The sequence below is a fragment of the Aplysia californica genome, unplaced genomic scaffold, assembly GCF_000002075.1.
Source record: "Aplysia californica isolate F4 #8 unplaced genomic scaffold, AplCal3.0 scaffold00542, whole genome shotgun sequence".
In the NCBI taxonomy this organism is placed as follows: Eukaryota; Metazoa; Mollusca; class Gastropoda; order Aplysiida; family Aplysiidae; genus Aplysia; species Aplysia californica.
Genome location: NW_004797812.1, coordinates 252,050 through 269,185, shown reverse-complemented (window position 1 = coordinate 269,185; position 17,136 = coordinate 252,050). Strand labels below are relative to the sequence as shown.

The following is a 17,136-nucleotide window of genomic DNA, read 5'->3' as shown; positions in this document are numbered from 1 at the left end:
CCCCCAAGATAAAGGAAAACAGAAAAAAAGCCCAAAGACAACAAAAATTAAAACCAAACACAATCCTTGTAAGAGGACAATAACAGAAATAAAGGGCTAGTATTTAAATTCTATAGAATTAATTTACTGACTTGGGCCCAAAGAGCATTTTTTTAAAAAGGGGAAAATGTAAAATTTCTTTGAAAGCAAAAATAAATTACTCATCAGCAAAATATGGTCATTAATAAAAATGCAATATTGAAAGTCACTACTAAACAGAAAACCCATGCCAAAAAACCCAACAAACCAAACTGCTCATTTTATTAAAACAATGCACCGCAATAACAAAATATTCTTAAATAATCACATCCAAAATGTAAAATATTTTGCTAATTCGTAAAAAAAAAGAAACCATTATGCTGTTGAAGTAGACAAAGTAAAACAATTATAGAATCAGCCATTTCAGACAATAATGTGCAGCGCATATGAATGTGGCAACATTGTGCAGGCAAGTGAAGGAAGATCTTGAACTTCTATGCTACCACCAACTTCACTGACAAAGGGCAATACGTAATCAACACTCATGAAAACCCCCCAAAAAAACAACAACAAACAAACAGACAAACAAGGAAGTGCAATAATAAACATTTTAAAAAGAAGTAATGAAGTGCAACAAGCTGCAAGTTTTCAGGTTCTCTATGTACACAGAAATTAAGGATAGAACTGAAAACTCATAAACCGCGGCTGTAATATGTGAGGCCCCGAGTTAAAATCAGGCGCTCGTTAAAATAATGAAATGGAAGATATCAGCATTTTTCCTATGGGTTGGCAATTTTATTCGGATTTTTGTTTTTTGGCTCAACACCTTTCATTTTCATCTAAAAACATTATTTCTGTGTTGGCTTTTTTTTTTTCAAAACAATGATTAAAGCTTCAAAAAATGTAAATTTTCAGTTTTCAACGGCTCTCAAGCATTGGAAGTCACCGAATTGTGGCGGCCATTTTTTTCCTTATGTTACTGCTGAAACCTGGCGACCCCCATTCCTTCAATCACACATATCTCAACATTTATTCAACTTATATGGGTTTGTTTTTTTCAAAAGATAGGCAAATGAACAAACTTTCAAATGATACCAATAACTCTATATGCCCAAAAATTTATGAGCACCTGATTCCACCATGTTATGACGCGGTAGAATCAGGGGCTCGTCAGTTTTGGGGAATCTAGAGCTATTGGTATCATCTTAAATATTGTTCATTTGACCGTCTTTTGATGAAAATATACACGCCTATCTTGAATAGAAGTCGAGACATTTGCGATTGAAAGAGGTCGGGGTCGCCTGTTTTCAGAGATAAAATTAGCGAGAAAATGGTCGCCAAAGTCTGGTGATTTCCAAAGCTTGAGAGTCCTTGGGAACTGAAAATTTACATTTGTTGTGCCTTTCATCAATGTTTTTCAGGAAAATTCACACAGAAATATGTATTTAAATGGACATATAAACTGTCGAGTCAAAAAACAAAATTATTTTTAAAATTGTCAAAAGAAGAAATGCCAATGTCTTTGAATTCATTATTTTGATGAGCGCCTGATTTCACCACGATGCCTCAAATATGTAAAATGTCGTTACTCCTATTGACCCCTCTCAACTGGTCACGAAAAAAAACCCCTAAAGTTACTCATTTTCCCTATGACAGCAGCAAAATATATCTTGCATCCTCTTTTTTTTCCTTTAGTCTTTCCTTCATTTTCTTAAGTATTATCCTCTTATCATTCCATGTTTTAATAGTTCTCTTCGATTTTATCGACCTCTTCAACTGACCTTTTCTTTTACTTCTTCCCAAATTTTCAAGTGTCCTTCAGTAAAATTTCCACAGCATCCTCTTCAAGCTGTTACTAGCTTTCAATAATTAAGAGACATCTTGGTGAAATCAGGCGCTTGTCAAAATAATGAAAAAGAAATTGCCACTTTTTCGGCCGATGAGTAATTTTTTTTTAACTTTCTTTTTTTTGGCTCAACACATTCTATGTCCATTTCAAAACACATTTATGTGTAAATTCTACTGAAAAACCTTGATTAAAGGCACACAAAATGAAAATGTTAAGTTTCCAAGGACTCTCAAGCTATGGAAGTTATCAAACTTTGGAGGCCATTTTCTCGCTAATTTTACATCTGAAACCCAGGAGACCCTGACCTCCTTCAATCACAAATATTTAGAATACTATTCAAAATAGATGGGTATTTTTTTTTTCTCCTAAACGAAGGCAAATGAACAGGCTTTAGGACGAAGCCAATAACCTCGTATGCCTAAAAATTGACGAGCACCTGATTCAACCACGTCGTGACACATGTTTTCCTTGTAACATTTCTGTACAGTTTTGGAGAGAATTTTGATACTTAAAGTTCTCTTCTCTATCTCTCTCATACATTATGTGTTTGATCCTTGAGTTTGGGATCTTAGCTGCCGCCTATAAAAAAACAGGTAAACTTCTGAAGGACTCACATACACAATAACAAAAACATGTGGAAACATCAGCATCACCAAAACTCACTTATATGTTTTCAAACAATAATATACATAGTTGATTGGATTAATACTTCATAAACAAGGGAAAAAGAGAAAATAACCAACACACTAAACTGACATATGGAATAATGACGAACTGTGCTCACATAATTAATAAACGTGTTGAAATGTTTTACAATGAAGATGATCCCACAGAAAGAGTGCATTTAACAAAGGCAAAAATCCACACAAACAATCTTCTATAATAAGTGTTTTGCAGAAGAATATGTCATGATCATCTAGTCAAATACTATACACAATGCTTGAACAAGAAAAATAAGCAACTAATATTTGGAAGATATCAGATACGACATTGCTCTTCACATGAGTGCAACTAAGCAACTGAATAAACCAAAATGATTGACATATCGACACAAACGAGTATAAAAAACTAATTTAGAGTGCACAAACATTTAGATACTTAAGGTATTGTGCTGGTATAAAAAATAAATAAATAAACAAACGCACAAACAAAAAAAAACAAGGAAAAAAAACCCCTTATATCGGAGAGATGTCAAAGGCTCAGAGTAGAGCAGAACTTTTGAAAAAGAAGCATTGTGACTCAAAGCGATGGCCACCTCAATCAATAAATAGCATGTGCCACAAAAAGCTTAACACATTCCATATAAGAGGGCTGTCCCACGGAAAACCGGAAAAGATCCATAAAAGCAACAATTTTTGTCCTATTATAATAAAAATGTAACACATCATACCTCAACATGTGCTTTATTTCTCAATGTAATCACCATCCCGCTGGACGCATTTTTCCCATCGCTGGATCAGGGAGAAGATACCCTCCCTGAAGAATTTTTCGTCAAAGGATTTCAACCACTCTTCTTTCACGGCTTCCACGAGGCCTTCGTCGTCGATGAATCGCTGTCCAAAAATATGGCGTTTCATTGGTCCAAAAAGGTGATAATCTGACGGGGCCAAGTCAGGACTGTGAGGGGGGAGTGGCAGAACTTCCCAGCCGAACCTTTGGATTAAGTCTTTCGTAGCATTTGCGGTGTGTGGCGTTGTGCTGTCATGCTGCAATATTACCCTGCTGGACAACCGGCCGGGTCTTTTTCGGCACACAACCTCTCTCAACTTATCAAAAGTCAGGCAGTATCTGTTAGCATTAACAGTTTGTCCTAATTCCAAAATGTCAAGAAGCAGAACACCCTTAGCATCCCAGAAAACCGTGACCATGAGTTTCTTCACCTGTGGCTGAACTTTAAACTTTTTTGGGGGAGGTGAAGACGTGTGTTTCCAAACCATTAAATCCTTCTTTGTCTCAGGGGTCATGTGGTGTATTTATCTAAGTCTCATCACCTGTAACAATGCTTCTCAGGAATGATTCATCGTATTGTTGGAGGTCTCCAGATGCGTTCATGACTCCCGTGACAGTTTGGTGACAACGAATCAACAAAATCTGAGACACTTCAACACGTTGCATCTTGTGGTCAGCTGTCAGCTCTTTGGGACCCATCAAGCAGAGACCTTTCGATAGCGCAGCTCATCAAACACTATCCTATGGACAGTCGACTTTGAAGAAATGTTTAGCGACTCGGAAATTTCGTGAATTTTCAGGCGCCTGTCTGTTTGAATGAGTTCGTTAACGCGACTCTTATTGTCCTCAATCTTGGCAGAAAAACAAGGTCCTGGGAGAACTTTGTCATTGACATCTGTATGCCCGGCTTTGAACTATTACACCACTCATATACCTGTGACTGTGCCATTACTTTCTCCCCGTAAACTGACTTTATTTCAGTGTATATTATTTCTATAGGTTTGAAACCTTTTGCTGTCAGAAACCAAAAGACAAACCTCACTTCCATCCTTTATCAATTTTCCAAGGGGGTAACCATCTTCGGAGAACTGCTGTGTTCGTTTGGTTAGAAGGATGCTAATGGCGCTCAATTGGGAAATTCCTAAATGATCGTTTTACAAGTGTGCGTTTGCAGAATGTGAAAATATTTAATAGTTTTCAAATTACAGCCAAATTCCGGTTTTCCATGGGACAGCCCTCGTATAATCTGATTCCGTGCTTCTAGACCTATATCACTGGTGGATCAAGAAAGGTTGAATAACTACGTCAACAAAAATATCAACCTAATGAACTCATTCAGTGCTGAGAGCAAGAATGAAGGACTCCCCTCCCATACCGGGCAGCATTGTGATGGTTACAAGTTATTTGGTCGACTGAGGGAAAATAAATACAGCAAATACTATTGAGTTTATCTTTGTGCAGTCATTTTTTTTAGTTTATCTTTGTGCAGTCATTTTTTTTTTACGTTCATGTTTAATAGATTTACTAACTCTAACAATGTAAATCCAATTCAGTGTCTACTTAGGTCAGGTAAAAATAAATGCCGTTAACACCAATACACAGGAAGATCAGAAGGGGCACGGCAGCCAGCAGGTAAATGTATACATCTAGTTTTCTCACTTACTTGAACCCTATCATTTTCTTCCCTATCACTAACAGTACAAGCATTACTGCAATCCTCATATAAGTTAGAATCAAGGATAATGTTGATTACTTCACAACATAAATACCTCTTGAAAGTGACAGGTTTCATATGATTAAGGAGCAAGATTTTTTGCAAAAGGGATTTAGTCTGCTCGACGTTTCCAGTCATGCAAAACACGTGGATTTTCGTATTGGGTTTAGTCTAAAATAAAGCTATTTCACTTTAAAGACAAATATGTAGAATGTGGGAATACTAATTGATCGCAATGTGCAGGAGCCTGTCTTGAAAAAATTCTCCCCCATGGCACTGAATAAGTTTAAAACTGCTCAGCTCATTTTACAAGGACAAGGGTAATTATATGTTAGTTAAAATACCTAAATTGTAATTTTTCTCCCTAACATTTAAAACAACAAATCGCAATTCACAGCTACACTAATTTTCTGACAAAATTTGGCTCCACATTATGGCAGTAAAACAGTTCAAACCGACACAAGGGGGCTACAATGGAATAAACCACCTCTGACAATAGCAACACAAAAACTGATTTAATATTGGCTATAATTGTAGTTTGTCAAAAAGTGTCACTTATGGAACATTATAAGACTATAATGCGACTATTTTTCTTCCCCCACATTAAAATATGAAAAAAAAAAAATATATTTTAAAAATATGTTTTAAAAAATGATAGCAATGTAGCTCAACTGCTTTCATGTCACTCCAAAATCTGCAATCATCAAATCTTGACCAAAAAAAAGCCTAAAGAGAAATATGCCTGCCATGGTAGCAAAGAGCAATAGCATAGAAAACTTACCCCATTCTCCCATGGTTTCTTCAAAAGCAAAATAAATGGACAACACAATATCCATGAATTCACTTCCAGATTGCCAAAAGACTAGTTTTGTCAGTATAACAAATCAGAAGCTAAGAAATCATTCAATTACTACAGACACAATGGCGTCTCTGGGAATTTTATTGATACTACTGATGTAGGATAATTGTTCATAATGGTGGGTTATATTTTTTTTCTTGTATTATTTTATTTAAAGTCAGTCACAACAGACACACTCTTTTATGTGAAAGCCAGGGGTATAAGTGTGTATAAATCTGTACACGCATGTATGCACAGATGTTTTGCTTGTGTGTGTGTGTGTGTGTGTGTGTGTGTGTGTGTGTGTGTGTGTGTGTGTATGTGTGTGTGTGTGTTTGTGTGTGTTTGTGTGTGTGTGTGTGTGCATTTGTCCATTTTTGTATCTGAGTGTGTGTATGGGGGGGGGGGGGTTGTGGGTCTGCATGTGTGTGTGTGTGTGTGTAAGCATCTGAGAGAGAGAGAGAGAGAGAGAGAGAGAGAGAGAGAGAGAGAGAGAGAGAGAGAAAGAGAGAGAGAGAGAGAGAGAGAGAGAGAGAGAGAGAGAGAGAGAGAGAGAGAGAGAGAGAGAGAGAGAGAGAGAGAGGAGGAGGAGGAGGAGGAGGAGGAGGGAGGGTGGGGAGGTACATGATTTCTGTACAGTCTACAAAAAAAATAATGGGTTTTTTGGGGTTGTGAAGAATGAAATGCACCTGGTACCATACAGAGAATAAGAGTAAGGTCAAAGAATCTACATTATTACAATTGTGGATTATCACAAATGTTCAGTTGTAAAAATATAGTCAAGATAAGAATATAGGAACACTAAAACGATTTTGTAAAAATATGTGTCAGTGTAAGATAAGAGGAAAACAAATATGACATTGTTAACAGAACAAGGCAATACAAGTAGTAAGACTTATGGTTGGTTCTAGCCTGGAACAATGTAGCACCACCTTCAAACTGAAATGGGCTTTGTGAGACTCAAAATCTATTTCTCATGGGATTGAATGATGTGGACTGAGCACCATAAAGACTTCTAATAACGCAGATTTTAAAAAATGTCCAGTAACAGAGAGGGAACAAGTATCACTCACACCCCAGTCCACTATCACTACAACTGAATATATGTAATATATATAATTGCATTTAATAATTGTATTTACATAGCGCATATCCATGCCATACAACATACTCAATATGCTTTTCAAGTATTTTTACTTCAGCAGAACCTATAACACACAGAAACATTCTCAGGTTCCTGTGAAGTAAACAGTGCAGGCTGCTGATTTCACATGCTCAAACTCTAACAAACAGAAAAGACCTTCCACGGTCTAAAGCTGAGGACCCATTTCCACCTGAGTGAAGTAAGGAAAATTTGTGCAAAGTGTCTTTCCCAAAGATACAACGTCTTGCCCCTGGCAGGATTCAAATCCATGGCCTTACGCTTGCGAGTCTGAGGGCCTAACCACTAAGCCACCAAGGCACAACAGCATTTTCAGATCAAACCTAGATCAGGAAAACTTAATGACTGAACACACAAACCATATTATAATGGGGAAACCTCTAGAACTGTTATCCCATTAGACAGCTGTGATCAGGGTGACTAGAGAGTTACATTATTGCCCAATCCTAAAAAGGTCAAAAGTTCATATAGTACAAAGCAAATAACAACTGGTGACAAGTAAGATTTGAAAAGTATCAGAAGCACCCCAAGTGAAGAAGTTATTTAATTAAGTCATCATTAAAAAGGAAAAAATTCACAGCACAGTCTGAAGCAAATAAGTTACGGGCACTCAATGAAAAACAAATTATGCCTACAGGTCATCATGCAAAGGTCAAAGATCATTGCACTATCATATTGGGACCATCCCCTCTGATTCCAGATTTGTATCCCAGGACATTTAAAACTATGACTTCATTTTTATCCTTGCAGCCATCTTGGAAAAAAAAAATATGCCTAACTACCGATGGTTAGATATGACATGCATGGTTGGTAACACACAAGAGCTTGTCATGAACTAGGTCTGGCAATATTATAAGCTAAATAAAAACCGGGGCAGCAGTGAAGGGGAAAAAAAACCACACGTTGCAATGGCGACAACGGCAACTCACGATGACAGATTGGAAGAGCTTGTTTCTCGTATGTAACTGACAAGTAAGAATAAATGTTCCCAGCAACTGCTATGGTGTGCTAAATCATTTCGCTACGAGTGCTCAGTAGCAGAGTGGGAGATGTAGCAGGCTAACCACTTCCTGCTATCTGAGATGGATGACAAAAAGTGTTGATTTACCTATTAAACACACTAATCGGAGCATCGAAGGGAGTAAAAACTTATCGAAAAGAAGCACTCATTTTGGTGTAATGATATATTCTCAGGGAGCTGCTTGTTTCTTCCTATCTGGATCAAAGTATACATCCTATGGTCTCCGATACATGTTGCATGTCTGTGTAGTTGAGACCATCTAAAGTCCATCTCATAACGTAGCTATTTCCGTGATGGACAGGGAAGTATACCAGTGTCCAGAACTGGAAATATCTGTCCAAAACTTCCTGAACCCATTGTCATTTTCTCCACTCCTTATCCACTAAAGATCAACAGACAGAACACAAGGAAGATACAAACCTTCTGGATGTGTGGCAAGCCATCAGCACCAAGAATCACAGGTTTCCCAATGTCTGAGATGTCTGAGGGAACAAATAAATTAAACAATGAAAAGAGGAAGGAGACTTCTAGAGATACAAAATCTGAGATGGCCATAGCATAGAGCAGTAATGGACAGGTTACATTTGATTGTACCTAATAAACGCTCTAAACAGTGCATCAAACAGGATTTTAAAAAAAACAAACATCTTAAAAAACAAATCATTTTCTGGAAGGCCAGATGTTAAGATGATTTAAGTCCAAAATTTGAAACCCCCCCCCAGTCTTTTCTCTTTGTTGAAGTGTTTTGCTGTTGAGCACCTTACCAATGTTTTTATATCACCCTCACTCAGGGGAGTTATGATAATTTTGACGATGACCAATACTTCCGCAGAGAAGAATATCTCTCCAGCGAAATAGAAGGGTCAGAAGATTTAAAGGTTAAGTTGACTTGTGGCTTCCACTGCGGCCAATCAGACCAGAGGATTTTCAAGTACACTAACTGCATATCAGGAGAAGGTACAACTTCTAAGATGGCCAAATGCTGCAAATCAATATCTGTTCTCTGATTTACATTTCATTAGGTGTTATAATACCACATTTTCACTATGTGTTATAATACCTTGGTATTATTACCTCTGTATTCTTGCCTGCTTTCTTCTCCTCTATGCTACATCTCAAAAATGACCAAAGCGTGTAACAGTACATAAATAGATACAAAGACAAGACACAAAGAGTACAGCATCCCGCATTTAAATTTATAAGACTTAAATGATATTCCTTTCCAAGGCATCAATTCAGGAAAAAACTTGTAGTGCTTCGTGACCCAGTCAGATATGAGCGGTCTTCACATTTTGTTGTCTTTCCAAGAATTTAATGCCTCACCTAATGTCTTTTAAATGACCTACTGTGTGTCTCAATGTGAACTGAACATCAATTTAAATAATTATAATAATAAATACCAATTGTATAGTGCATATCCCCAATCGAGAGCAAGCTCTAAGCATTTTACACCTAGAATACTCAGAGGCATTCTCCGCTTCCCAGGAAGCATACAGTGCAAGCAGCTGATTAAGCCTTAAAGCATTAACAAACTGAAAAGATCTTTAGCTGTCTATGGTCTTGTACCCATTCCCAACTGGGTGGAAAGAGGAAAATTCCTGTAAAGTGCCTTTCCCAAGGACACAGTGTTGGACCCCTGACAACAGGGTTCAAACCTAAGACCTTACATTTGCGAGTCTGTGTGTCTAAAAATAAATTTTAAAATAAATTAACTTTTAAATGTTTCTAAAACTAAAAGAAAAGACTGAAAGCAAAGATTTTGTGAAGCCTATCTATGTGTACTCATAAAAAAAATTTAAAGAAAATCAAAGAAAAATACAAGCAAATCCTCTATTTTCCTTCTGTGTCAGTTACCTGGACCAACAATGCCAGTGTCCTCACTAGTAGTGGACATTGGACGGTCACCATCCTGCTTGGCCTTCTTCTTACCTGTCAGGACAAAGACAGGCAGCGACGACCAATGTTACAAAGCTAAGCTTGAGAGAATCAAAATAGGTATTTAAATGTAAATGCATGCACAGTTACAAGTTTTAAACCTATTTAATCTGATCATTAAAATAGAAAAAGTAAAAAAAACAATTTTTAGAAAAAAGAGTTAGATCTAGATTCATAAATATATTCTAGGACAATGTTTGAACTTTTTTGGCGTAAGAGAACATTTTTTTAAAATGAAGAAAATGCTATTCACTACTTAGAAAACAAGACAGAGAGTTACAAAAAATAAGTCTAGATAAGATGAAGCAGGTCACGGACCTCCATACTGCCAAGGACCTGTACAAGCCAGAAATAAAAAAGCTGAATTCATTACAAATATTCATTTTGCAAAGCCAAGACCTCTTACAGCAATCAAATTCTAATGAAAAAGGAGAGGTTACAGTTTCAAAGCATAATATTTCATAAATGCCAACCAGCTTTTTCAGGACATGGTCCATGGAAAATGTGCATCGAATTATACAAATTTCTAGTAAATCTACAAAAGCTTGGAAGATGATGTGAGCAAGAATTCGATAAGCTGAATCATTATCTGACCTTTAGGAATACCCTTCACAAAACTACTAACCTATCCAGTGTCCATCTACTTTAATACTTTTCTAACACTAAGCTGTGTTGTGTTTGAAATACTGAGCCCAAAAACTTTTACTCAGAACTGTTGGCAAGTTCACCTAAAGCGATCTGAAATCATGATAATAAGCAAAGAGTCCCCAATCTCACTGGAAAATGAGGGTTACCCCTTATTAAAGGAATATATACTAATGTGATGCAAACTATTAAGTGATTGGTGAATGAAGAGACAGAAAACAGAGAAACAGAAACACGAAAAGTCAGACAGACAACGAACCAGATTGAAAATTAGAGAAAAGTAAAAGAAACTAAAAGAAAGAAAAAAAGAAGGAAGAAGGGCAGGTTTGTGTTTTGGAGGTGGAAGTTCAACTCCACATGACACACCAGACTTGGGCTTTTTGATGGTCCATAGGACATTAAGTACATCTCCAGGGATACAGGGAACAATTGTTATTATTATTTTGCAATTAAATGTTTCACATTCCAAAGGAAACAATTTCAATCATTGTTGCTTCAGTCTGCCTGTAACTGCCTGACTGAGCTGAAAGGTATACAACGTCCAAGCAGACGGAGATACTCAACAGATAAACCTTCCCACACAGGAATAGGAATCAAACTTTCATCTTCTGGGCATGACCGAGGGTCTAACCCCTATCCAAAGATACTATTCGAGAACAACTGAAGAAATGCCTTTAGATTCCAACATCAAACTTCCATATCAAACTTCCATGCATAGTCAGACATGTACCAAGCTGCACCTGTCAAGGCCAGCATAAAAAAAGACCCTAGAAAAAGACCAAAGTGATGTGAGCTAAAAAAAAAAAGAAAGAAGAATGGAAAAAACCACACTGAAGAACAAACGGAGGGCAAAGTCTGTGAAACAAGAGAAGAGAAAAAGAGGTATATGTAAAGGATCACAGCAAACCATAGGTATACAATGTGGTGATGAGTTTCTGTGCTAGACTAAAAGAGGTGACTCATGCACACTATTACCCATCTTTCAAACATTCGAACAATATGGATTTAAAACTCGCAGTAATCTACGCGTGATTTCATTAAGGATCCAACTTTTTACAAAGGACGCTAATTAAATCCCAGTGTAGACTACTGATCACCCCCCATGAGGCATGTTCAATGATACTTACCAGACAATAGTACAAACTCTTTGTAACTCACAAATCATCTTCATGTCTAATAAATGCAGCAGTTTTTAAAAAATAAATTAGAAGCTCAAAAGTTAAGAAAGTGCTGTTCCTACTAACCTACTTTTTAAGCCAACTTTACAATGTTCACTTTCAATGTTTTAGCTATATTCTATGATGTGTTCTGAATGTAAGATACTCTTACAAACATTTGGCCTTTCACAGGAAACTTAACCATTTGAGAGACAAAACCCATGAATCAGTGTCCATTTCCAATGTGAGACTCACTTTAAAAAAACCCAAAAAGTCAAGTCTGACAATAGAGCTCAAGTTAACAAAGCTTATGTACATGTAAGTAACAGTGGCCAAATTGCTCACATGTGTGAAAATGTGTGTACAAGTGTTTATGTGTTCCTGTGTGTGGCATATATAAATGTTTATCTATGCATGTGGGTGAATATGACTACACATTTCAATTGTGTGAGTGTGTGTTTGCCACATGTGAATAAAGAACAGTAGATAAGTTCAAGCAGACAAATAAACCAGGGAGGGATTCTTTTTGTTTTGGCTGTACAAGAAGGAAGATGCCATGAAAGTGGGGGAAGGGTGATGGGAGGAGGAGGAATTATGGAAGAGGGAGCAGAGGATGAAATGTGGAAGAAGAGGGGGGGGGGGGGGGGAGAATGCAGCGAGTCTGGATACAAATAACCAAAACGAATAAAGGTAAAGACAAGCTTGGCATAGCTGAGATGAAGCTGTGAGTGCAAGACGTGCACATGCGAAACAAAAAGGCTGGTGGGAACAAAAATTTTGGGGGGGGGGGGGGGGGGTTGTAGCTGTGGCGCAGGAACAACAGGCATAGAAAAGGTCGATAGGTTGGAAATAGAGTCAAAGCCAACATGTTTATAGATGAGAGAGAGAGAGAGAGAGAGAGAGAGAGAGAGAGAGAGAGAGAGAGAGAGAGAGAGAGAGAGAGAGAGAGAGAGAGACAGACAGACAGACAGACAGACAGACAGACAGACAGACAGACAGACAGACAGACAGACAGACAGACAGAGACAGAGACAGAGACACAGAGAGAGGGGGGGGGAGACAGACTGACAGACAGACAGACAGAAAGAGAAGGAAGGCGGAGTGAGAAAGACAGGGGGAAGAGACACACAGACAGGTAGGTAGGGAGGTAGGAAGGCAGGTAGGTAAGTAAAGATGGGAGGGTGAGTAGACAAGGAGGGGGGAGGGTGGAGGAGTGAAGAAAGGAAAAGAGTGAGGGACAGAAATTCAGAGACAGAGACATGAAGAAACAGATAAACATCTGTAGTTACGCAGGCAAAACATGAATAAGAATGTGTGTTTGCGTGAGTATGCATCTGAGCACGCATGCATGCATGTGTGTGTGTGTGTTTGTGTTTGTGTATGTTTGCATATGTACATGTGCATGCATGTAGGCATCGTGTTTTTACTGTGAAAAGGTATGCACTATTTCAGATTGTGGGCAATTTCTTTAGCACAGAAACCATTCCTGGTTCAATATGCAACCACTGATGTTAAGAACAATAAACTGTCAGTGATTTTCAAAAGAGAGTACCTTAAAACACACCTGGATCTTTTAATCAGGATTGATTATAAAACTCCTTAAAATAATTTTTTTAAAGCCAACTTTTACCCCAGGAGCAGTGGAACATCATAACTTTAAAAAAATCAAAACCCCCCCAAAAACCCATATTAATTCAAAAAACAAATTATACAAGTACTCATCCCTGTTTATTAGTATCAGCGAGTTAAAGTTAAACCAAAAAAAAAAAAAAGAAAAAAGGAAGAAAAGAAAAGAAAACGCGATGGGAGATAGCAGCAGTAAAGAGGTCGCACTCTGGAGAGTTGGTCCATTACATTGGCTATTCAGAAAAGACCTGTGTGTGCACAATGGAGAATAAAGTGCCAGTGAACAAACACTCCTCAATCTAGTGGGGAAACATCCTGACTTGTTCCAAAACTCATGAAAAGGGATACAGGGTTTATTTATCATCGCTTTATAGTACAATTCAACCCATGCTTCAAAGCCATTTTTGAGTTTGTTACAACTGCTAATAAGGCATTAATTTAGAACAGCCTAGCCCGTATTTACAAACAGCAGTAATCAAAGCCTTCCAGCTTACATTTTGTTATCAAAAACACAATAAGAATTCACCTTTACAGATGTCATTATTTACCACCTACCCAAGCGTAAAAGATTTGAACACAGATCTTGCAATACCTTCCCACGTCTCTCCCTCCACCATCCCCGATCTCTTCTCCCCCCCCCTCCAGTTGATCTTTTTCAACATGTTTTGTCAGTCCTCCAGTTTTTGTGGGTTTTTTATAACACAATTTAGATCATTTAGGAGGCATGCATAGACCCTGCCTGTCAGGGCCAACCTGGGCTGCTGAGAGGGATCACCAACATCCCAGCAGAAAGACTGAGCTACTCAAACAAAATTCTTGCCTCACAGGAATCAAATTCATATGTTTTATGTGCAATGACAAAGGGCCCGACTGCTAAACCACAGATGCCAGTCTCCATTTTATTAAAGAATATTTCTTGTTTGTCTTCTGCACTGCATTCAATCTTACTGATCCAACCAGTGACCTATTTCTTCATGCGACTTTCATCACTCCTTTACTTGTTTTCTTTGTTGCTTTCTCTTGTGGTGTTTGCTTTTATTGTGTGTGTGGGGGGGGGGGTACTCTGGGTGGGAAGAAAAGGGAGGGTCTCCACTCAGGCTATTCTAGGTGCTCTATCAATGACCCTCAATTCAGTTACTCTAAAGATGCAATGCGCACACACGCAAGGCTTAAGCAGGTTTTGGGTAAAGCACTAAAGCACATCTCTTCAAAATATGAGCACAGTGCTGAGGGGAATTCTAAAGACGAATCACTTCTGAATTCTTAAACCAGTAACAATATATAAAGTCAGTAAATACAAATTAGTTCGATTCCAGCTAAGATTTATGAAACTTAAAACAAGCGAACGATGCCTAGTTTGTTTGTTTTTGTTAATAGTCTTCACTTCCACTTAAAAAACCTTTAACTAAAAAAGCAAAAACAGGTCAGGATGTTTTAATGTGAAATATGCTGAAGGGATATGTTAATAACCAATGAAAAATATTGTATGTAATTGATATAGTATATTATCATTTTAAAAAAGCAAAACGCAGATTTAAAAAAACCAAAAAAACCTCTAAATGCCGAGGTAAAAAGGACGAATGTAAAAAGGAGAGAATGAAGATTATAAAAAAACACTATAACGGCCCATTACTCCAACAGCAGCTGCAAACCAATGTAAAAAAAAAGGAGGGGCAAAAGTCACCTGTGTGTAGCTCGCCTGACTCGTCCTCATCAAGTCCCCCTAGCACTATTGGCCATTAGCGGGAAATCATAATATGGTAACACATTAGGGTCATATTTCATTTTAAAAAGACAAAATGCTGACAATGTAACCAATATAAAGCAGAAGAATTGATATCAGAGATGGGCAAACAAATAAGTGTGAAAAGGATGGGACGAAAATGTGGATGGAGAACAAAGTTCAAAATAAAATGTGCGTGTGAGAGAGAGGGAGAGGGAGAGGGAGAGGGAGAGAGAGAGAGAGAGAGAGAGAGAGAGAGAGAGAGAGAGAGAGAGAGAGAGAGAGAGAGAGAGAGAGAGAGAGAGAATGATGCAAAAACAGAGACAGTGAGGAAGAAGAAATATGTTAAAACATGCAGAGGAAGAAGACGTAAAATAATAAAAAGCGAGGATTGATTTTTTTTTAAAAGGGGTTGTGTTTTTGTTTGAATTGCTTACAGTAGTCTTTCTGTGTTTTAGCGAGGGATAAAGGGGGCAGATAAAGTCAAAGGAGAGTGAAAGAGAAGACTGTATAGGGCCAACAAAGGGAAGGCTGTAGAATGCTGAATTATGAAAAAAAAAAAGAAAATCATGATCCAGGAATCTTTCAGTTCGCACGTCTCTAGCAGTCTACCCAGCCAGAATGTAAAGCAAACTTAGGCAGGATGAAGAGAATGTCATAAAATAAGGAGATTCAAAGATCACACAGCACATATTAATTTCTATTTCAGTAGACAGCAGGACAAAACAGACTGAAAAAACGTCTGAAAATGTAACACTGGTCTGGAAAACATAGTACATAATTATGAGGCCTAAGCTTTAAGAGATATTTGCGCGTACGCACGTGTATGTGTATGTGTGTGTGTTTGTGCGTGTGTTTGTGAGTAGGTACAAACATATTTGTCCATGTCTGTGTATATATATATATGTGTGCATGTCAGCTGTACACATATATTAATTGTTCTTAGAGTGCTTTATGAGTAGTCCTTTGATTTTTTCCACCTTCTGCAGTCCATAGTAAAACTTTTGTACAAAACAAATGGCTGATTTGTTGTCGTGACATCTATTTCAAGTAACCAACATTGAAGAGAAGCAGTTTTTTTTCTCTTCTTCTTTAAAAATGAACAATGACTCACTCATGATTGAAGCATTGTTTTATGAGTGTCGCTCTTTTGCTGTATGCAAAAACAGAAGTGCTCATAACATAATGATATTATGCTCAAATCACTCAACTCAAAACCAGACTAGGCCAGTGTTTGCAGGACTTCTTGTGCCAGTCAAAGAGGGCACAAATACACAGAATTATTCTAGACTCCAAATCTGATATTTCAGTTTGTAGCTTAACACCTTCTTGACAAACATAACAGTTAAGACAAGAATTTTTTTTTATATGACATAATGGTTGACACTGAAAATGAATCTTCCAGATAACAGTTTAAAACTAATCCTAGTGACCGAGTTACTTAAAAACTAGTTGACCGTTTTCCCCGTATCATTTATTCCCTTTGTTTATTCTTTGCACTGTTAAAACTGACAGAGAATTCATACGTTGTGTGTGTCAATGATTACTCTACATTTTGAATTTTTACCCTAAAATTTGACTACTGTCCATTGCCTCAACCTTGAAAGAGCGCCCCCTTGGGCACTACAACAAGATCAAGGAAGCAACACTGAAAACAAAATTAGTATCTTTTAAAAACATGCCAAAGCTAAATGATGTAAAGGAACCCCCGCTCCTTAAGTCAAGAATATTGTCTTTTTATAAAAAGTGTCTTCTGCTGAACACAATATCAGGTCAATAACATTACACCCCAATCTCTCACTGATCCTTGTAACAAGCATTTACAATGCAACCCCCCCACCCCCAAATCACTCCCCCAAAAGAGAAAGAAAAAGAAACTTAAAAACAACAAAACAAACATAGGTATAATACTAACTTAATGGATATTGTCACTTGCTGATGTGTCTTAGAATCTTTAAAGTCTTTTGAAAACAATCTCAAAACCTGCCAAAGTTCAGAA

The 17,136-nt window shown here is 37.6% G+C and overlaps 1 protein-coding gene across 3 annotated transcripts in view; it reads right to left on the bottom strand.

Moving 5' to 3' along the window:
- Positions 1-17,136, bottom strand: part of LOC101853189 (kinesin-like protein KIF17) — a 51,446-nt gene that overhangs the window by 15,479 nt on the left and 18,831 nt on the right. The window contains exons 10-13 of one of the 3 annotated variants that reach the window (XM_005106545.3): positions 15,099-15,143; positions 9,906-9,980; positions 8,472-8,533; positions 5,812-5,829 (exon numbers count right to left, since the gene is read on the bottom strand). In XM_005106545.3, coding sequence (XP_005106602.1) covers positions 5,812-5,829; positions 8,472-8,533; positions 9,906-9,980; positions 15,099-15,143 — 200 coding nt within the window. The remainder of the gene's footprint in view (positions 1-5,811; positions 5,830-8,471; positions 8,534-9,905; positions 9,981-15,098; positions 15,144-17,136) is intronic. The other 2 variants (XM_005106546.3, XM_035971937.1) reach the window with 2 other exon arrangements.